Consider the following 21967-nt stretch of genomic DNA (forward strand, 5'->3'; position numbering starts at 1 on the left):
TAATGTGTATGTAATTTGTAAACCGCATAGCTAATATGCGGTATATAAATTTTTAAATAAATAAATAGGGATGCGTAAGCTCACCTAAGGCTGGGCGTGGGCATGATTTCACCCAAAAATGACCTGTCAGGGGATGCTTCGGGGAAGGAGGGGGAGCGGCAGGAAGAATTGGGCACTCCTGCCACTGACAGTTTGGGGGGGTGTTGGGGGTTCCCTGCTGCTGCCGCTGAGCTAATCGTGTCAGGGAGATTCCTTTGCCACGATCAGCTCAGCAGCAACGCGATTCTCTAAACGGCGCCTGTGACATGGACACTGGTTAGAGAATCGGAGTGGTTAGGCATCTGTCCATTAAGACAGACACAATTCTGTCTAGGACGCCCATGAGTGATTCTCAAAAGCCGCTTAGGCAGCTGCTGAGATCAGGCGTTCTATACAGAATCAGGCCCTTAGTGCAGTGCTATGTTCCCTCTAAGCCAGTGGTCTCAAACTTGCGGCCCGGGGCCACATGTGACCCGCTAGGTACTATTTTGAGGTCCTTGGTATGTTTATCATAATCAGAAAAGTAAAATAAAAGTTTCTTGATCATATGTCTCTTTAGCTATAAATTACAATATTATTATTAAGACTTAGCCAAAAGGAAAGATTTATAAACTATAAAGAGTTTTACCTCATGCAAAATTGTCATTTCTTTAATAAGACATTAACTATTTTTTGATGCCCTCCAAGTACCTACAAATCCAAAATGTGGCCCTGCATATGGTTTCAGTTTGAGACCACATGAACAATCGCTTCTACATTGTAGGAGCAACACTCACAGATTTTACATGGCTGTTCAAAAAAATACTTGCAAATCTGGAAAATTATTGGGTCACATGAAAAAATTTTTTTAGAACTTGTCGCTCACATGAGCAAAAATTTGCACGGCACCTGGCCAACCCTTAGAGGGAGCATTGATGCAGTGCCTCAGAGAGTCACCATGTGACCAGTTCTGAAGATACATATGCGAGCTATAGAATGTACAGATTTGAACAAGGCTCGGCAATCAAGGCCTGCAGGCTATATGTGATCCACATTCATCCTTCTTGCAGACCATAACAGCATAAGTGGCCTGAGCTGCAGCACTATCTCTTCTACTGGTCCCCAGAAGGAAATTGTAGATTTACAGGCCAGTTGAAGCAAAGTAACTACTGCAGGCCATTCTCCACTCCAAGTGCTTCACTATGTAGTTCCCTGCCCCATTAGTGAGACCTGCTACATAGACAAGGTCATCAGTGTGGCCCTTAAGCCCCAAAAGTTTCCCAAACCTGAGTTGGAAGGGAACATTTATCTTTTTGTAGTTGGCACTAAGATCCACAACAGAGTGGACACCCCTGAGAAATAATCTATGAAAGCTTGAGGCATGATTGAGTGCTTGACAGTTAAGTTTTAGTGCAAAACAGTACATTTAGGCATTTGGCTAGGAATAATAACAAGAGGCACGGAGCACTCTTTGGCTGTCTGACATAGGTATTGAGGCATAGAAAGCTCTACATCAGGGATTCTTAAGCTGGGATCCATGAGGGTCAGATAAAAATTAACATTTTCACTATACAACCCGGTCCTGTTGATTTTTCTCACAGATAACAAGAGAGTAGATGTAGTAGTAATGGCAGTAGAAAACATAGTAGATTTGTTTTAATTTGCACAAGAGGATTGTATTTCATAATGAGTGGCCATTACTTTTTGCATAAAAAGGGTGTGTGTCATATATGTATGAGACAATCAAATCTCGCATATAAGAAGATTTGGGGGCAAAAGAAATGGCCCAAAAATGTGGGTCTCATCTTATTTGGGTCAGCATCCCCCGCCCCCCCCCCCCCCCCCCCGACTTGTTACAGGCCTCAGCTGGCTTGCTGTATGACCTGATGGTCCAGTGGTAGGCCATGACAGGAGGGATCCCTCCCATCTCCTGTTCCGGCCAACTCTGACAGTTTTTTTTTACCTCCCTCCCGCCTCCCCCCATGTACCTTTTTGAATCCCTGGTGGTCTAGCAGTGTACCGGGCAGGACAAGCTTTCCATGCTCCTGCCTTATGCTGAGCCCCTCTGAATGGCTGCTGCGAGTTCTTGCGGTCCAGCTGTGTACCAGGCAGGAGTGAGCTTTTTGCACTCCTGCCTGGTGCTGAGCCTCTCGCTGAATGGCTGCCACCAGTTCTCGCGGGACTCATGAGAACTGGTGGTAGCTATTCAGGGAGCAGCTCAGGGCTGGGCAAGAATACAAAAAGCTTGCTCATGCCCAGCACACTGCTGGGCCGCAAGAACTCAAGGCAGCCATTCAGGGAGGGGCTCAGCGCGGAGCTGCCCAGTACACCGCTGACTCACCAGGGATTCAAAAAGGTACAGGGGGGAGGTGGGAGAGAGGTAAAAAATTTGAGCCGGCCAGAGGGAGAATTAGAAGGGCTTGAGCATGTGCAGATGCATGCTCAAAGCTGGCAGAGACTGGGAAGAAGATCTTCAAGCAGCACCGGCACTTGTGGGCTGCGTGCCGGTGCCAAAGGGGGGGTGAGTTAAAGTTGGGCGGGCGGGGGGTTCCTGTTCGAGCGGGGGGGGGTTCGATTCGAGCGGGGGGGGCCTTTGCGAACGGGTGGGGCGGTTCTCATGCCGATGCCAGACGGGGGGGGGGGGTGAGTTAAAGTTGGGCGGGCGGGGGGTGCCGGATCACGCGGGGGGGGGACTTTGCGAATGGGGGGGAGGAGCAGCGCCCTGGCCTCGGGGGGGGGGGGTGGGAACGTATCAAAGCGAGTTTCCATTATTTCCTATGGGGAAACTCGCTTTGATAAACGAGCATTTTGGATTACGAGCATGCTCCTGGAATGGATTATGCTCGTAATCCAAGGTACCACTGTATATGGTATATTCATTGCATGCAAAGTTGTGTTTATGTGAACATTTGTGGGGAAGGGGGTCCATAGCTTTCATCAGATTCTTAAAGAGGTCTGTGACTCAAAAAAGATCAAGAATCACTGCTCTCCATGAACCTTCTAATTTCGCTCCTGCTGCAATTCAAGACTGCAGCTGATCTTGCCTTTCCTCTCACCTCTGTACCCCTAAAGAGCCTCTGTGCTTATCTCAGGATTTCTGTTACCTTGTTTTGCCTCCCAGCATCCCCTAGGATGCCATGCGATGCATTCGCCACCCTTTTCATGGAGAATGTGGATTAGGAACAGAGAGGTCCAACTTTTCTACTGTTTGTGCTCAGAGCCGGACAGCAAATTTGCTCTTTCTTGCCCTGTGATGATTTTTGTCTAATTTATATAGCTAGGAGCATGAATAAAATAGAAATTGTTGTGAAAAGCATGGTAATATGAACAGAAGGGACAGCAAATGCAATTACCATGGTCTTCCTATCATAACCACCCTTCTAAGCTGCTTCATAAATACTCTTGAAGATTTTTTCCTATCCTACCCCATACCCTTACACATACAATAAGGTTCTTTCTTCTCACTTCTGCCCTCCTTTGTTGCTTCAAATATACTTTGCCGCCATGCCCCCCTCCTCCCTCCCGATTCCCGATTCTCTTGAATCTCTTTTGACTCCTACCCTTCCTACCTATTCTCTCTTCTCCCTTGGCTGCCTCATACAAAAAGATTCTTTCACTACCTTTCTCTCCCTGCAATGCCCACCTCCACCCCCTTCTTGATGGCTGTCTCTGGTGCATACCCTGTGCTTTTTTTCTTCCTGGTACATGCCCTTGGCTGCCTCACATGTGCTCTGGGGATGTCTCCTGCCCATCCTACATCATATACACATTGGTTGTATAGTGCAGTGGTTCCCAACCCTGTCCTGGAGGAACACCAGGCCAATTGGGTTTTCAGGCTAGCCCTAATGAATATGCATGAAGCAAATTTGCATGCCTATCACTTCCATCATATGCAAATCTCTCTCATGCATATTCATTAGGGCTAGCCTGAAAACCCGATTGGCCTGGTGTTCCTCCAGGACAGGGTTGGGAATCACTGGTATAGTACATTGTGTTGAAGAGGAAGGGTGGGGAGTAGGGGGTTGCCTGCTGTTCACTAATGATGCTCTTCAGAGCTGAAAGGCAGCTATATACAGCCAGCTGTATACTTCAGTTGCTCCCCCTTTCTAGTCCCTTCTAATTGATGACTGGATATTGCAGAAGTTTAGAGCAGTGGATGATTATCTGTTCTGGGTGCAGTGAAGCGCTCCTTTTCCCTGCCCCCACCCCCTACATAAAATAATGAATCTGGCTTACCAGGGAAAGCTCAGCACTGTCCTGTTTGGCTGCATTTATCCAACCTGAATTAATTCAAGAGGCCAAAATCCTTTTGTACGGGTTGCACTGCCGCATGTTGCAATTACATATTCTTCAGAGGTAATCTCCTAGTACAGGGGCAGGCAATTCCGGTCCTCGAGAGCCGGAGCCAGGTCAGGTTTTCCACCATGAATATGTATGAGATGCAAATCTATCTCATGCATATTTATTGTGGATATCCTGAAAACCTGACCTGGCTCCGACTCTCGAGGACCGGAATTGCCTACCCCTGCCCTAGTATGATATAATAAAAACATACGGCTCAGCCCAGATTTGTAAGCCATGGTACTGATCGTGGAGAACAGACATCACAGCTCGACCCCTGCAACCTTTTTTTAATGTATATCCAGGACTTAAGTTATAGACACTGTTCTAGAGTGTTCCCTAGCAGTTAAGCCACATACACACAAAGCCAGGAGTGTGTGAGTAACAATATTCAGAAGGTGTACTTCTCTTGTTTTGGCCATTGTCTAGCTGCACTGATAGAGCAGAGAAGGTTGGTCAGGCCCAATACTTGATGTTAACCTTTCCAGCTGCCTGAAAGAAGAATGCCTACATGCCTCGGAGCTGGTTTTGGCTCTGTTGGGAAACACTTAAGCAAAGCAGTGTCTGCAGCTGTGTGAGAATATGCCCTGAACAGACACTGCTCCCCCTCCCATTGTCTGTGTAAGCTCGTTATTCCTTTATTAGAATGGATTTATGGACTAGAAAGGAAGCCTTTCCTGTCTGTTTCTCTCCTCTTGATAGATTCTCGTTTTCTTCAGTTTCCATTTCTATGCTTTCAGTCTCCCGCTTTTGCTCAATTGAACTTATTTCTTCCCTACTCCCTCCATTCTGTATTATTTTTTCTTCTTTTTTTCCCTCGCCATTTGTCTCTTGTGTTATTGCCTAAGATAACAGATCTTGGGGGAGGCAGCTCAGTGCCAGCAGAGAACAGTGCTTTAAAGCTACTGATTATCAGTGTGGTAGTGGGTAAAGAATGGCACGGAGACAAATTTGTCCCCATCCCCGCAGGAACTAATTTTTCCCTTGTCAATGTCCCTGCCCCATTTTTGTAATCTCTGCCTTAACCGCACAAGCCTCAAACAGTGAGGCTTGTGCAGATGAGGTCAGAGCTTAGGCATTGGTGGAATGAGGCATTATGACATCACAATCTGAGCTCTAGAATGTTGCTACTTATGATTTTGAAGTGTTTGAGGCTTGTGCAGATGAGGACAGAGCTTAGACATTGGTGGAATGAGGCATTATGACATCACAATCTGAGCTCTAGAATGTTGCTACTTATGATTTTAAAGTGTTTGAGGCTTGTGCAGATGAGGATGGAGCTTAGGCATTGGTGGAATGAGGCATTATGACATCACAATCTGAGCTCTAGAATCTTGCTACTTATGATTTTAAAGTGTTTGAGGCTTGTGCAGATGAGGACGGAACTTGCAGGAATGGGACAGGGACAGGAAAAGAACTTGTCTGAACAAGACGGGGAAAATTTGTCCCCCTGTCATTCTCTAGTAGTGGGCCTCTAAGCTCTATGTGCCTTCAAGGTCTGAAGTATCTGCCCCCTCCAATGAGAATTTGTTTCAGAGGGCATGGGACTCAGGAGGAGAAGAGAGGGACATTTGAAGAGTCAGAAGTTGGGAGATGGGGTGCCACCATTGATGTGGTCAAGGGGCTGCTGGCGGTGACTAGGGTCTGCTAGACTCCAGAGACTTGAAGAAAATCCACCAAGACATCCAAATATCTAAGATTTGGTAGCCCTACTCTCCTTTCTGTTGTCTTTCCTCACTGTTCTTTTTTTAATTCCTGCAGTCATTGAGAGGAAAGCTGCTTACCAGAACAGATTGTCACTGAGTAGTAAAACATCATTAGATTCAGCTAGAGATCAGGAGCAGTGTGGGAACAGATCTAAACTGGGCCCTGGATTATTTCATTGATATTTGCAAAAGGGGTTATTAGTGAAATGAGATAGTATTGCTTTCTATGTGGACAAACTTCGCTGTCAACGGATTCACTCATCCCTAGGTCAGAGATCTTTGAAAAGGTCCCTGTGAGCACATGCCAGTGGTCCCCATTGAAGAGCCAGCCCATTTTCTTCCTCAATATATTCTATATATAATGCCAGGCAGACAGATCATCCTACTCTTCAATTTTCCCCCATGACGATGTATTCTTTATAGAAAAAAGGAAAGAAGGTACCAAGCCTCGAAGTAAAGTATTCTTTATACCATAATTCTCCTTTTCATGCCCTCTGTTCAGTGTGCAGCAGCGGCTAAGAAAGCAAATAGAATGTTAGGAATTATGAGAAATGGAATGAAAAACAAAGATGAAAATGTTATAATGCCCTCGTATCACTCTATGGTACAGCTACAACTCAAATACTGTGTGCTGATCGCCGTATCTCAAAAAAGATATAGGGGAATTAGGAAAGGTAAAGAGGAGGGCGATGGAAATGATAAAAGGGATGGGACGACATCCTTTTGAGAAAAGGCTAACGTGGCTAGGGCTCTTCAGCTTGGAGAATAGACGGCTCAGGGGTGAAATGATAGAGGTCTATAAATAGTGAGTGGAGTGGAAAGGTAGATGTGAATCACTTGTTTACGTTTTCCAAAAATACTAGGAGTAGGGGGGGATGCAATGAAGTTAGTAAGTTTTAGATTTAAAACAAACCAGAGAAAATATTTCTGCACATAACGTGTAATTAAACTCTGGAATTCGTTGCCTGAGAATGTAGTGAAATCAGTTAGTTTAGCAGGGTTTAAAAAAGGTTTGTATAATTTCCTAAAAGAGAAGTCCATAGGCCATTATTGAGATGGCTTGCAGAAATCCACTACTTGGGGTCTAGCTTGGTACTTGGGACCCGGGTTGGCCACTGTTGGAAATAGGATACTGAGCTTGATGGACCTTCGGTTTGTCCCAGTATGGCAATTTTTATGTTCTTAAGCAAGAGAGAGCAGCTGCATTTGTCCATCTGCAAAGTACCATCAGGACAACCTGCAGAGTTCCATGTGGATCCAGAGCACTTAGGGTCGTGCCCCTCCTCCCCCAAACTCCTCCCCATTAAGCCCATAACAGGCTGCAGTCAGATATGCTGACTTCCCGCTTGACCTAGAGCCATTTGTAACCCATTCCAGGGCTCTATGCTTGTTTACTACTACTGCTATTATTATCTCTATAGCCCTACCAGTGCTGTACAGAGCCACAAAGAACACAGCCCATTCTCAAAAGAGCTTACAATCTAAACAGATAAGACAGACTACCACAAACAGGTACAGGCACTGAGTATCACAGCCTTCTGAGAGATACAGGCCAAAACCACCATAGCCATAATTCTCCTCAACCAACAGTACAGACTCTTTCATGGGGAGAATCCCCTCTACCACTAAGCCCACAATCTGGAGAAAATTGGCTAGATGTCAGCTGGCAAACAAGGTGACTCATGCCGTCTCCAGCAGGCTCCCAGCTTAACAAGCATCCAGTGCTGACCAGCATTGCAATCTTCTCTGCTCAGCACCTCCTCCACTGCTATCATGTGGGAGTTTTCACTTTGGTCTGGCTCACCTGATGACATGCTCTGCCTTGGCACCTCCTCCCTGCACCAATAACACTCGTGGAGAATGACAGGGGGACAAATTTGTCCCCGCAGGAACTCAATTTTTCCGTCCCGTCCCCTTTAGTTTTGTCCCTGACCCATTCCTGCTAGCTCTGCTTTAACCGCACAAGATTTGAACACTTATGATTTTAAAGTATTTGAGGCTTGTGCAGATGAGGACAGAGCTTGCAGGGACAGGAAAAGAACTTGATGGGAAAATGAATTTCTGCAGGGATGGGGGAAAAATTTGCCCCTTTGACATTCTTTCGCACTGGGCCTGCATTAGTTTTCATATTTTCACCAATTCTGCTGCACGTACAACTACTTTTGGAGTAGAGATGTAACCTAATGGTTAGTGCAGCAGCCTGAGGAACTGGTTTGATTTCCACTTCAGCTTCTTGTGACTCTGGGCAAGTCACTTAACCCTCAATTGGCCCAGGAACAAAATAAGTACTTGTATATAATATGTAACCTGCTTTGATTGTAACCATAGAAAGGCGGTATATCAAGTCCTGCCTCTCATGCCATCAGTGTCTCAGCCTCTGGGTGCCATCCTCTGAACTTAGAGAGACACCCACTATTTTGGCTTTGCTCCAAGGCATTACCCATAATGGCCCTTCCACCCACCACATCGTGATGCTCATTTTGGCACCAAACAATGAACCTGGCTATCGCAACTAGTGTGCTCTTCCTCTACCGTCAGAACTCTGAAGGCTTTTCCTTGATCAAACTGGCAGCACAGAACACTAGATTTGATGACCCCCCCCCCCCCCCCCCCAGCTCACCACCATTGTGCTCTTGGTGCCAGTCATCACTCATGTCGGTGCCAATCTAGGAGTGCTCCATTCTTCAAGATGCCACCCATGTTGATCTAATCAAAGACCTGCTCAGAGGGCTTCTGGCTAATCTCATCTGGACCTCTTGCGAAGCCGTGCTACTTGTGCCAGCACCACTGAAAGCCCGATCCCTCCCCTCCCCCTCAACAAGGCTCCATCAGACTGGGAAACACATTCCTTAAGAGGGAGATTCCTACCATATCTGAATGTAACTCACCTTTGAAGTGCTTCTCAGAAAGTGAACTAATTCTACGTCTTACCTTGAATCCTGGCAGACAGCAAGGCAAAGTCTGTAGTTTTCTTTTAAGTTTTGTATGACAAGCAGACCTTCCTTTCTTTTACCATTTCTATGATACCCCCAAAAAAAGTTTTTCAAAAAACTACTGGTAATTTTAAGTCAAGCCGTAACGTAATGATTAGAATAATGGACTGAGAACCTGCTTCCTGCCTATCCACTGCTCCCAGTCAGGGCTAGGGATAATGTATGCACAAAAAGAAAAATAAATCTTCACAGTTCTACACTGGCTACTGACATAGAACCCCCCCAAAAAAAAAACCTCTTCCTGCAATCAAATTACAGCCCTGCTGTTTTCTTAAGACTCTCGCCCAGGCCCAAGGGACATAATCAACAAACTCAAGCTCTGGGAATAAGCAGCAAGCTTCAAACTCTGGGTTTCACATACACTCAATCCTATAAAATCCTCATCCTCAAACAAGATGATTTCACTTTTTACTTAAATCTTTCATAGGAGAGATCTGCCAATATCTAATGCCCCTTCACAACTCTAGAAAGTTGCTCTCACTTGCTAATTCAATTTTAGAATACATTCATCTTATGCTTTCCAATAGGTTGACATTCTCCCTGATCAGGCTGACATTTTTTTCCCTGACTGAGCTGTCCTCGGGATCACACTCCCACAATAGAGGCTTCAGAGTTCCTTTATAAAGGTTGTTTTTCGTAGTACTAAATTCCTTCCACAACATCTCTATACACCTGTCAGCTGGGGAGTCACCTACATACCTGTAACAGGGTTCTCTGTGGGCAGCAGGATAAGTCAGCCACACAAACCTGCCTACCCTTTCAGATAAACCTAAGTATATGCTTTGGAATCAGGGAGAAAGTAGACTGGCTCATGGGTAGGAACTGCTGGAGAATGCTCTGAAGGACCTTTTCAAAATGCCTTTCTGAGCTACAGGAGAGTGTGTCCATTCATGATGCCCTCATAAGATGCCACTTAAGTGTGGGTGAATTATCCTGCTGTCCATGGAGAACCCTTGTTACAGGTAAATAAACTCACACATATTAAACTCATCACCATTGAGAACTGCCGTTTTCAATTGTTTTAAGTGGAAACATTCAGGGCCAGTTTCTCAAAACAAAAATCTGCCCCATGCATCACTCCAAGCGATTCTCTATAATCGCTGAGTGATTCTCTAACCTGGTTGTGCCACATTTACATACAAAATTTACCGACAGGTCTGAGCTGTCATTGCTTTACTTTTTAATCAGTGCCTGAGTGCTGATTGGCTCAGGTACTGACAGCTCAAGCTCCCCCCCCCCACACACACAAACATACACACACAACGCAAATTAAAATAATAATTTTTTTAAAAATTAAAGTTTGGCAGGAGTGATACGCCCCACTCTCTCCTGCTGCGTCACCGACACTAACCCCACACACCCCTGGCAGCGGGAGAGATGCCCAATCTCTCCTGCTGCCAAGAAACACACACCCCCAACACCTTTCGGTGGCAGGAGAGATACTCATCCTCTCCCACTGCCACACAACACCCCCCCCCACCCCTCCCACAGCGGACCTTAAACAACCTGGGCCAATCAGAGTCTCAGGTCCCTCCCTGGTGCATCCCAGGATGCACTGGGAAAGAGACGACCTGTCATTTTGAAGAGGCAGGCCAGCTGGCCAGAGGGAGTAGGCATTCCTTCAGCCATCTAACCAAAGTAAGGGGGAGAGGGCCTGGGTTGTCGGAGGCATGAGGAGGGGAGTGTTGCGTGGTGGCAGGAGAGCGTGGACATATCTCCTACTGCCGAGGGGGGTTGGAGGGTGTTTCTTGGCAACGGGAGAGATTGGGCATCTCTCCCGCTGGGGTGGTGATGTATGGCGGCGGGAGAGCGTGGGCATCTCTCCCACCGCCCAGGGGTGTTGTGGGGTGTTTTTCTTGGCGGCAGGAAAGATTTGGCATCTCTCCCAATGTCAAGGGGGTTTTGGGTGGTGTATTAGTTGGCTGCAGGAGTAGTGGGCATCTCTCCTGCTGTCCGGTGGAGGGTTACTTGTCCCAGCGGCTCAATTTTTTTGTGTTTAATCTGCGCATGTGTCTATTGCTTTCGCGTTTTTTGGAGAATGATTCGCTTTTTTTAAATTGGTACTATTAACGGCTGCAACAGTGGCTTGTAAGTTTTTTACATGGATTTCTGAGAATCTAGCCCCCTAGTGTTGAATTCCAGTAGCATGTTTTAGTACACAGGCACTTGAGACCACACAGATCCCTTTTGTAGATGTTATACTTGTCAAGTTTTGAAAGTTCATGGATTGCATCTCTTTGTTGAACCAAGAAAAGGCTTCATTAGCTTCAGAGACCAATAGGGCCATTAAACCTGCACCACAAAAAGAGCATTTGGGTGAAGAAAGAACTCTTCACTCCTAGATCAAAGAGACTTAAAGTGAGCAATGAGAGTTCTTTTCTCATTTTGAAGCAGTGTAGTCTACTAGAAATCAGGGATACATTTTTAGACTTATACTATGGAATTAAACTCAAGGAAGGGCTAAATGAGACAATGGTAGTCTGTGACTGATTATACTTTCTAATGGGTTTTCAATAATTGGTGACTACATATGTCAAAGATAGCAATAAGCCTAGATCCTTGGGTCCCCAGTAGAGGATTAATGGGGTGATCAGGGTTTAATGCTAGAAGGAGGGGGGAGTCTTGTTATAAAAGAAAACGCTAGCAAAGGAAGCTGCCTTTCCTCTGGAGAGGATTCAAAGAAAAACCTCTGATGCTTTTGGGAGGAAATGTAGGACATCCCACACCTCTTGCTGTGTTAATATGAAACTGAGCCTTCCAATTTAACTTTTAATTCTTGCAGTTTCTGGAGTCCCGTTTGGAGGCCCTTGGCCGCTCTTTTGTGAGAGTCCTCCTGTCTGAGATCTGCCCCAGCAAACTCCAGCTATTCCCTCAAGTGGAAGTGTGAGTATAATTTGAATTTTAGTCCTTCCCTACAGTACCCTTAACTACCCTAGTACTGGGCCTCTCATGTACCACCATGCAGAACTAAGAGCCCTGCACACACAGTTCTGACACATCGACTAATTTCTTGCCATGTCCCGTCTACCCCACATAATTTATTCCTGCCCCACAGCACCTCCTCCTGTTCTAGAACAAAGACCCACTCACAGTAGAGAATGACACGGGGACAAATATTTCCCCGTCCCTACCAGAACTCATTTTCCTGGCCCAGCGAGTTATTTTCCTGTCCCTGCCCCATTCCCGCAAGCTCTGTCCTCACCTGCACAAGCCTCAAACCCTTTAAAATCATAAGTAGCAACATTCTAGAGCTCAGATTGTGATGTCATAATGCCTCATTCCACCAATGCCTAAGCTCCGTCCTCACCTGCACAAGCCTCAAACGCTTTAAAATCATAAGTAGCAACATTCTAGAGCTCAGATTGTGATGTCATAATGCCTCATTCCACCAATGCCTAAGCTCCGTCCTCATCTGCACAAGCCTCAAACACTTTAATATCATAAGTGTTTGAAGCTTGTGCGGTTAAGGCAGAGCTTACAGGAATGGGACAGGGACGGGAAAATTGAGTCCCTGCGGGGACAGGGACAAATTTGTCCCTGTGCCTCACTCCTGCCCTGCAGCGTCCCTGTTAGTCTAGTACTATTACCATGCTTCCATATAGACACAGCTCTGCAATACACCTGCCCTACATAACCCTCTGGTATTCCAGCTCTGAGAGAGAAACCTCAGGGAATGGAGGATAGTTCTGGTAGGGGGAGGTGGGTCGTCCAGCAGTGAAGGAGGGGAAGGGCAAGTCTTCCAGTAGTGACTGTGACTGGAGGAGATGCTGGTTCCTATTGAATAAAAGGGATTGCAGGTGTTACATTTCATGAAGATTCAGTATACATTTCTTATATTACTTCCCTTAACTACATTATTTCTAAACAGCAGTATCCACATGAATCCCTATCCTTCCACCCCAACTTCTCTCTCACACACATGCAGACACACAGACATATCTACATATGCAGTCAAGTCTGTGTTTAGTTATGTTAGTCAATCCAGTGCTTGTCACAGAACCATTGTGGGGAGTGTGTGTGTTGTTCTTCTATCAAATTTGTATCAGACACACACATGAAAAAAAAAAAAACAGCTTAGTGGAAACCTCTTGTGCCTTTGCCTTTTGTTGTCTGCCCCAGTTGAGATATTAAACCTTTTAGTTGTATTGAATTTTTCCGTTATTAGTGTGCAGCAGGAGCTGAGTGTCACTCCAGCCCCCCTCCCCAATCTCAGCAGTGATCCCCAGGGGGGCTGTGAGCAGTCTTTAGCAGGGAGCTTTGTGGTGAGTCTATTGCAAGGATAAATCACAGTAATTCCATTAGGGTTCTTGGACTGACAGAGATGGTTGTCTTTCTGCTTTTAATTTTTACTACTGGCCTTGTGAGTGATGTTTTCTGATCTGCGTCAGAGCTGCAGGCTTTATCTTCCTGGATTTCCAGTTTCCAAGGACCACCTGACACGCTCATAAAAAGAACAAAAAATAGAGATAGAAAATATTTTTAAAAAACAGAAATCCAGGTGGTCATTTGACCAAGAAAGTACAACTTCCATATCTGTATTTTCCAATGATTTTGATATAAAGAAATTACAGTATTCATGTAATTAATGAAATGCAATGTCCCACATATTAAGATTTTAGAACCCAGTGGATTGCATGTAGGCCTGTGGATAAGCTCTAGGGCATGGAGGGCCCCGACAGGCTATAAATTGTAAATATGTGGTAATAATACTAGCAACCAGCTCTTCATTTTGTGCAAGTGACAAGCAATAATGGAAGCACTGATACTGGGTTTGAAGATTAGTTCCTGAACCTCTCTTGAGTGCAGCAGGCAGTGTTCTGGAGCTCTATCCTACACAGACACAACCAAAGTTGCAGAACCTTTGAACAACCTAAGTTTAGTGTTTGAGATATGACCTGTTTAATTATTGTTTTCTCCTACCCTTTTGGGCTAATTTTGTGAAACGGATTGATTCCCCTTCAGGGAAAGACCCCGTATATAAAACTAAGGATTGTATTGGCTTTTGTATATTAGAGATAGTGAACAAACAGTGCTCCCTTCTGTTGATCCCCAGCAGTGTGTCCTCAGCCCACATAGATTCAAAAATCAGTAGTGATGTGTGCTAAATTGAAATAAAGAGAGAAATTAAGAGCCTAAGATAAGCTTGGGGAAAACCTGAAGGAAGCTTCCTGTCAGGATGTTTCTGAAGCAGGATGTAGGGGATTGTTTTATCTGTGGCTCCCTCTGCTGGGCAGGGATGGGATTGTGCCTGAAGTGTTCCTTGAGGATTGTCTCTGAAAACTAGTTTCTCAGCAGTGAATAAAAGGCTGGCACATATTATCTACTTAAAAAGTGGGCACCAAAGGGGATATTAAATGCCTCTAGGAACGCTTAGCAGATTGCACATAATGCTTGCAGTAAGAGCCAAACTATACATTTTTTTAAATCAACACAGAGCAGGGCAGAAAGAAAAAGATAGCCCAGTCAAACTGGATGGACCATTCGGGTCTTTATCTGCCATCATCTACTATGCTACTATGTAATAGCATAGCTGTGATATATCGGAAAATTCCTATTGAACAAATGATGAATTGTCTGTCCTCTTTAGGTGGGTACAGGTGGCTTGTCCAAGGCTTTCCATAGACTGGGGAACAGCATTCTCAAAGCCACTTCTTACTCCTTATGAGGTAAGACCAGTATGTGAGTATAAGGGAAGAAAGCAGAATTTCGATTTTCGATTTGGCAATGAAACAGGCCGAAATACAGGTTGAAAATGGCTGAAATGCCTGTGTATTTTTGGCTGAAACCTGAAACTTACTCCTTCGCTCTCCCCAACACCTCCATCCCACATATAGTCCCTGCCTTAGCCTATCTTAGGAAGGCCTAGTGCTCTAATGGTGACTTCAGGAGGAGAACGAACCCCACTCTTTCCTGCCTCAGGCTCCTGCTCCATTGCAATGATGACTGCTGGGCCCTCCCACAGCAGTCTTGGCAGCTATTGTGATGAAGTAGCATGTAGAGAGTTGCGCGGGGACAGAAATCCCACCCGTCCCCACCCGTCCCCGCCAAAGTCCCACCCGTCCCCACCCGTCCCCGTGAGGAATCCCTCCGTCCCCACCCGTCCCCGCAAGGAATCCCTCCGTCCCCACCCGTCCCCGCGAGGAATCCCCTCCGTCCCCACCCGTCCCCGCGAGGAATCCCCTCCGTCCCCGCCCGTCCCCGCGAGGAATCCCCCTACATCCCCACCTGTCCCTATAAACTACAGAAATAGTTATTTCATTTAATTATGCTACTGAATTAAAGGCTCTGGTAGAAACCCATTTAAAAATAAGCAAAAAGACTTTATTAATTTGGAAATATTAATTGGGAAGAATACATACTTTGTAAACGGGTTTCTACCAGAGCCTCTAATGTTTATAAATTTTTATCAACACAACTAATATACTACTTTATCCTTAAGCAAAAAAAAAAAAAAAAAAATTTTTCCTACCTTTATTGCCTGGTTTCTGCTTTCCTCATGTTCTCATTCAGTTCCTTCCATCCACTGTCTCTCTTCCTTCTGCGTCTTCCATTTGCTCTGTTACTGTGCCTCTCCCTTTCTCCCCCCTCCCAAATTGGTCTGGCACCCATCTTTTTCCCTCCGCTCCCCCCATAGTCTGGCACCTCTGTCTTCTTCCCTGCCAGCGTCTTCTTCCCATTCCCTCTTCCCCATTTCCTTTCAGTGTCCTTCTCCCCCACCATCTTTCCCATGTCCTGTCAGGCAGCATCCTTCTCCCCTCTCTGCCTTCCCCATGTCCTTTCAGCGGCCTTCTCCCCCCTCTGTCTTCCCCATGTCCTTTCAGTGGCATTCTCCACCCCTTTGTCTTCCCCAGTGCTTTCAGGGTCCTTCCCCCCCCCTTCCTCCCGTTTACCCCATGTCCTTTCAGCGTTCTTTTCCACCCCTTTGTCTTCCCCAGTACTTTCAGCGGCCTTCTCCCCCCTTAAGCGTCTTTTCTTCTCCACTCCACCTTTCCTCCCTCCCTGCCTCCACCTTTGTGGCGCTTTTGCACCCGACCGACAACAGAACAGGCCCGGTCGGACAAATCTCCCTGTCCTGTAGCCGCGATCTAAATTACCTTCTTACAGCAGCTGGAGTAGTGAAGCTGCTGTAAGAGGTAATTTAGATTCGCGGCTACAGGGCAGGGAGGTTTGTCGGCCGGGCCTGTTGTCGGTCGATCGGGGGACCTGACCGGCTGTGCACATTCTTCGGAGCGGACCGCCCCCTCCCCCCTCTTTCGTTCGCCATTGCCTTCTTCCTACCTGCCCTGCCGCAGCCGCACACAGCCGACCGGAAGTCTTCCTGATGTCAGCGCTGACGTCGGAGGAAGGGAGGGCTTTGCTTAAGCCCTCCCTCCGACGTCAGCGCTGACATCGGGAAGATTTCCGTTCGGATGTGTGCTGCGACAGGGCAGGTAAGGAGAAGGAGACTACCCTCGCGGCTCGACCAACCCCGCTGCGATCCAACCCCGCAGGAACCCCGCTACCCTCGGAGGCGTCCCCACGGGATCCCCGCGACCCTAGGGGGCGTCCCCACGGGATCCCCGCGACCCTAGGGGGCGTCCCCACGGGATCCCCGTGACCCAAAGGGGGAACCCGCGGGATCCCCGCGGGTCCCGCGGGATTCCCGTCATCCCCGTTCCCGTGCAGCTCTCTAGTAGCATGGGGGCAAGAAAGAGGGGTTCATTCTTTCCACAAAGATTAAACTAGGTCTTAAGCGGGCCTACGAGTGGGGAGTGATTGTGATAAGGGGGCTGCGACAGGGTTGAGGAAACATTTGGCTTGAGAGGAGACTTTTGGTTGGATGCAGAGGGGGTGGGAGGGTTTCGTTGTCAGTTATGGTTTCTGCTGAAACTGAACGGGTCCATTTTGGTCTCTGATTTGGTTTTGACAGAAACTGAAATCCTGGATTTGATTGAGCTTTAGGAGAATGTACATAAGAACATAAGAATTACCATACAGGAAGAGACTGAAGGTCCATCAAGCCCTGTTCCCAACAGTGGCCAACCCAGTTCCCGAGTAACTAGCTAATATGCATTCATTATCCTGTCATTGACTGGGTAATATGAAGTTTTCTTATAGCTAATCATCTGTCTTTTTTATTTTTCCATTAAAATTGCTCATGCTTAGCTCCCTAGACACCTACTGAGAGAGGTTGGGGCTTCAAGAGCTGTGAAACTTTCCCCCATAGTCAGCACTTCTAGTGCGACAATCTATTCCTGAACCTCTGAGTAGTCTAGTCAATCCCTTCTCGCGAGAAGAGAGCATCATTAGCATTCTTTTGTTCCGCCTCCTATCCCTCTGGGCTGTTCTCCAATTCCTCAGTTCATTTCAAAGCAGATGATCAGCCCTGGAGAGGAAATAAAATAGGGAGGGATACATGGATTCTCCCCTAGAAACGTGTCAGTTCTTCTTAGATAAAACAAAACTTAACCATTAGCAATACATAACAAGGTGAAAACAAACAAGTCACCCAGCTGAGCCCAACCTCCACTAAGAATGTGGGAGATTCTACAGATACACCCTAGATTCATTAATGCGACAGTTACATCCTCTATCCTGTTAAAGCTGGATAAAGGAAAGAAACAATGTCTAGATGCCCTGGCACATTTGAGGCAGTAAGCAGGCAAATGAACATCTGACAGGAACAGAGTGTCTGTCTATTAGAAAGAAGATTATCGAGGTAAGAACCTAATCTTTCCTTATGTACCATCCACACCTACCACCTCTCATCCCATTCCTTTCCACTCCTACTGAGAGTCAGTAGAACTGCAAGAATTATGAGCTCCTTCCACACCCAGCACTTGTGCATCATTCCCTACAGTGTTGCCTGAGGCTGTAGGAGATATGATATCTCACAGCCATTGCCTGCACCTCCTCTGGGATTCTGTTGTCCCATGTTCTTAAAATTTGCTAAGTGCCAGTTCAAGGAAGGGGGTTCAGTTCTTTTGTCTGAATTTTTGAAGGGTGGGCATATGATATGGATTTCTGTGTTTAGGGAAGGGGGATTTGGTATATTTTCCATGTTCCTGAAGAAAGGCTGAATTGATTTCAGGCTGCTGTGGCTCTGAAGGAAATTGAATGGCAGCCGATATACCCCATGGATTTCTATGCGGGACAGTCTCTTGGGCCATGGACTGTGAACCATGAGAGTCATCGCCCCCCACGGACTGCTTACAAGATGACTCATGTAAGTAGGAAACAGCAGAGAACCAAAAAGTATGCTTTTGTCTCTGAAAATGAGTCGGATTAAATGCCTTTTGGTATGTAATTCACAGCCAGATTGTTTGCCTCCTCCTATACTATTAGCATGAAATCTTGAAAGCTATTTCACTTTGTAGGACATGTGAACGTTTTGTTTTATCACATACTGATAGTGCTATCTAGTGTTAGAAGCAGGGAGTTGCAACAAGCGAAGTTATGTTTGTTGTGAACTGTGCTAAAGCTGGAAAGAATTAAGATTGCCTATGTTACATGCATCTATGTATTTGCTACTTGGGATAGGAAAATCTGAGTGAGTGATTTTCTTTCTGCGTCTGGTTACATCCTTGCTGGGGCCTGAAGGATCTTAGACAGACAGTGACTGTGTATGTACTTGCTAGGGATAGGAATTACAGTGCAACCTTGGTTTGCGAGCATAATTCATTCCAGAAGCATGCTTGTAAACCAAAGTGCTCGTATATCAAAGCAATTTTCCCCATAGGAGTTAATGGAAAAGCGGGCGATTCGTTCCACATCCCAAAGACACCCCCTACCCTGAGGCCACTAGCATGCTTCCACCCCACCTCCGGGAACCTGCTTCCCCCACTCCACCCCCAAGAACTGGCATCGCCCCGCCCGCCCGCACCCTTACTGTGATTGGGCACCAGCATGCAGCACCAACCCACAGGACGTGCCGGTGCCGAAAGAGCCTGCCGGTGATCTCTGCTGGGCCTTGAGCATCTGCGCATGCTCAAGGCCTTCTGGCTCCCGCTCTCTCTGAGATTCTAATGCCGGTTCTCGGGGGTGGGGGCTCGCATAGCAACACTCGGTTTGTGAGAGTGTTTTGCTCGTCTTGCAAAATACTCGCAAACCGAGGTTTGACTGTAAATGCTATCTATTTTTGCTTGGGATAGGAGTTTCTGAAAGTGTGTTGCCTTTTGTAGCTGGCTGGGGATGGGAGGAGCTTGGTGTGAATTCTGAGTCACATTTTAAGGTCCCACTGAGAGATGGTGCTCTTTCTAGTGAGTAAGCAGTGCTGTAAAAATACTTCCAAGGAGTGACTGCACATGAGACTGCTTTAGTAACAGTTTGTTCTACTTGCTGAGACCTTGTCTTGGACTGGGAGAGGGAATCTCTAGAGCAGTGGTCTCAAATTCACGGCCCATGGGCCGCATGTGGCCCACCAGATATTATTTTGAGGCTCTCGGTCTTCCACTCCACTTCACAAGTGTCTTGCAGTCGCTGTAACCTCACACAAGCGTTTTCCTGTGTCTATATGTGATTGTGAGGTAGAGTCCAATCGCATGCAGACACAGGAAAGGGCTTGTGTGAGGTTACAGCAGTGAAGTGGGCAACAATCCATAAAGTAAGGTAACCATTGGAGCAATGATAAGAGGCAGTACAGCTTGTGCATGTGTCCGGTGCTGGAGGAGGATGCAGTAGAGCTGGAGGCGGTTGCGGACGCCTGTTATAACGGTTATAATCTTTTGTTAATTCAAAGGAAAAGATTTATAAACTATAGAGTTTTACCTCATACAAAATTGTCATCCTATATAATAAAACGCTAGCCGCGCATGCGCACTCAGACCTGCGTGATCTGTAATCCCTGATCCGTGATCTGTAGGTCCGTGGCCAGAGTGCATATGCGGCGGCTAGACAAAGCGGGAGAAACAAACTCGAGCGCTGTGGCCGACTCAGGATGGGAGGATGCGCCACAGCAAAGTGCTGCACAGGTACTGGAGGGGGAGAGACATATCGCTTCTGCACATACTGGTACAGACCTTCCTCCAGCATTGGCAGCCGCAGCACGTTAAACAGGCTGCTTCGCGACTTTCTCCTGCAGTTGAGTCCCTCTGCCGCGTCACTAATGATGTCATCAATGACGCGACAGAGAGACTCAACGGCAGAAGAAAGCCGCAAATCAGCCTGTTTAGCGTGCTGCGGCTGCCAACGCTGGAGGGAGGTTTGTTATTAAAGTCATCTCGCCGGGAGGGTCGCAGAGTCAGCGGGGGTTGGGCTGGGAGGGGAGAGAAGCGTCTGTCTCGGGAGCTTCAGGCAGCAGCAGCGTTTACAATTCGCTGCTGTTGCGGCTTCAGGCCTTCCTCTCTGGCCGGTCCTGCCTACTTCCTGTTTTCATGAACACAGGACCCGCCAGAGAGGAATACCTGAAGCCAGCAACAGCAATGAATTGTGAATGCTGCTGTTTCCTGATGAAGTAGTTGAAGGAAGAAAGTGAGCAGAGGGGGAGAGAGTGGCTTGGAGGGAAGAACAGATGGCAGGGCATGGAGGGAAGGAGGAAGGTATGCCAGACCAAGGGAAAAGGAAAGAGGAGATGGAGAGAGGCCATATGGGACAGAGAGAGAGAGGGGGCGGACACTGGATGGAAAGAGAAGAGAGGGCAGTGAATGGAAGGGGCAACATAGAGGGTGAACAGTATTCTAGCACTCGTTAATGTAACGGGCTTAATGACTAGTTTCTTTAATAAGGCATTAACTATTTTTTTCTGCGGCCCTCCAAGTACTTACAAATCCAAAATGTGGCCCTGCAAAGGGTTTGAGTTTGAGACCCCTGCTTTAGAGGGACTGACAGAACAGATGAGTAGGAAAAGTATGGCTCTTTATTTTTCCCTTTACAGAATAAAGTATGCAAGAAGACTTTACATGTGGAAAACAGTACGACAGGGGTTCCTGCCGAAAGCAGCAGCAGGAGGATTCCTTCCCCTGCAGACCTACATGAACCAAAGAAAAGTGACAGTAGCTGCTGCCAAAGGCCTGTGGAAAGCAACATGAGGATATCTGCCCCTGGAGATACACATGAGATCCAGAAGAACTTCAGCTGCTGTTGCCAAGTGCCCCTGGAGAGTGGCATGAGAATTCCCGCCCTTACAGACACGCATGAAAAACAACAGACGAGCAGCAGCTGCCTCTGCCAAGGGCCTGTAGAAAGCAATAAAGGGCTGCTGCGTGCCCCAGCAGATATGGATGAACAACACAAGCACTGCAACTGCCTCTGCCAAGCGACAAAGCCAGGCTCTGTTGATCTGTAACTAGACTCTGCTCTAGTATTTTCCATCTGTTAGTGAGAGCAGGGACCCAGGACATGTTCTGTTATCAACAAGCAATAGTTTTCTTTATCTGTCTCCAAATTGTGCACCACTTTTCCTTGTTGTATATTCTTGCTTTCAAAAACTTAGCTAAACAAGGTTGTACAGTATATTCTATTAAAGAAACCAATGCACTGCAGCAGTAGACGGGTCTTCCTTGTCCTAGGGATCAAGGCAGTAGGAAGGGGTTTGTACACTAACATGCCTCCGTAGCGAGGCACATGCCAGTACTCCATGATACCACTACAACTACACTGTTCGGAGGAGCAGTTTTCAGCTGTCAGCTTCACCCCTCTGTACTGGGGTGGCCTGCTACTCACTCGGGGGACAAAGGTGCATACAATGCAACTAGATTTCCTTAAGAAATTGCAAGAAAACTTCCGATTGAAAACATAAGAAGAAGAAGAACATAAGAAGTTGCCTCCGCTGAGGCAGATCAGAGGTCCATCTCGCCCAGCGGTCCGCTCCTGCGGCGGCCCATCAGGCCCATTGCCTGATCAGTGGTCCCTGGCTATTCCTATAACTTGCCTCTCACTCCTATCCCTGTACCTACCTCTACTCTTATCTGTACCCCTCAATCCCTTTGTCCT

The 21967-nt window shown here is 46.8% G+C and overlaps 1 protein-coding gene across 2 annotated transcripts in view; it reads left to right on the plus strand.

Moving 5' to 3' along the window:
• The window catches only part of DPH1 (diphthamide biosynthesis 1), a 187314-nt gene extending 165798 nt beyond the window's left edge, over nt 1-21516 (plus strand). Inside the window, exons 9-13 of one of the 2 annotated variants that reach the window (XM_033922691.1) lie at nt 11841-11941; nt 14646-14724; nt 18129-18263; nt 19899-20007; nt 20910-21044. In XM_033922691.1, the coding sequence (XP_033778582.1) occupies nt 11841-11941; nt 14646-14724; nt 18129-18263; nt 19899-20007; nt 20910-20914 (429 nt within the window). In that variant the 3' untranslated portion in view covers nt 20915-21044. Of the gene's footprint in view, nt 1-11840; nt 11942-14645; nt 14725-18128; nt 18264-19898; nt 20008-20909 lie in introns of both variants that reach the window. The other variant, XM_033922690.1, reaches the window with a different exon arrangement.
• The last annotated feature ends 451 nt before the right edge of the window (nt 21517-21967 follow it).

This window comes from Geotrypetes seraphini, chromosome 15 (assembly GCF_902459505.1).
Source record: "Geotrypetes seraphini chromosome 15, aGeoSer1.1, whole genome shotgun sequence".
Classification (NCBI taxonomy): domain Eukaryota; kingdom Metazoa; phylum Chordata; class Amphibia; order Gymnophiona; family Dermophiidae; genus Geotrypetes; species Geotrypetes seraphini.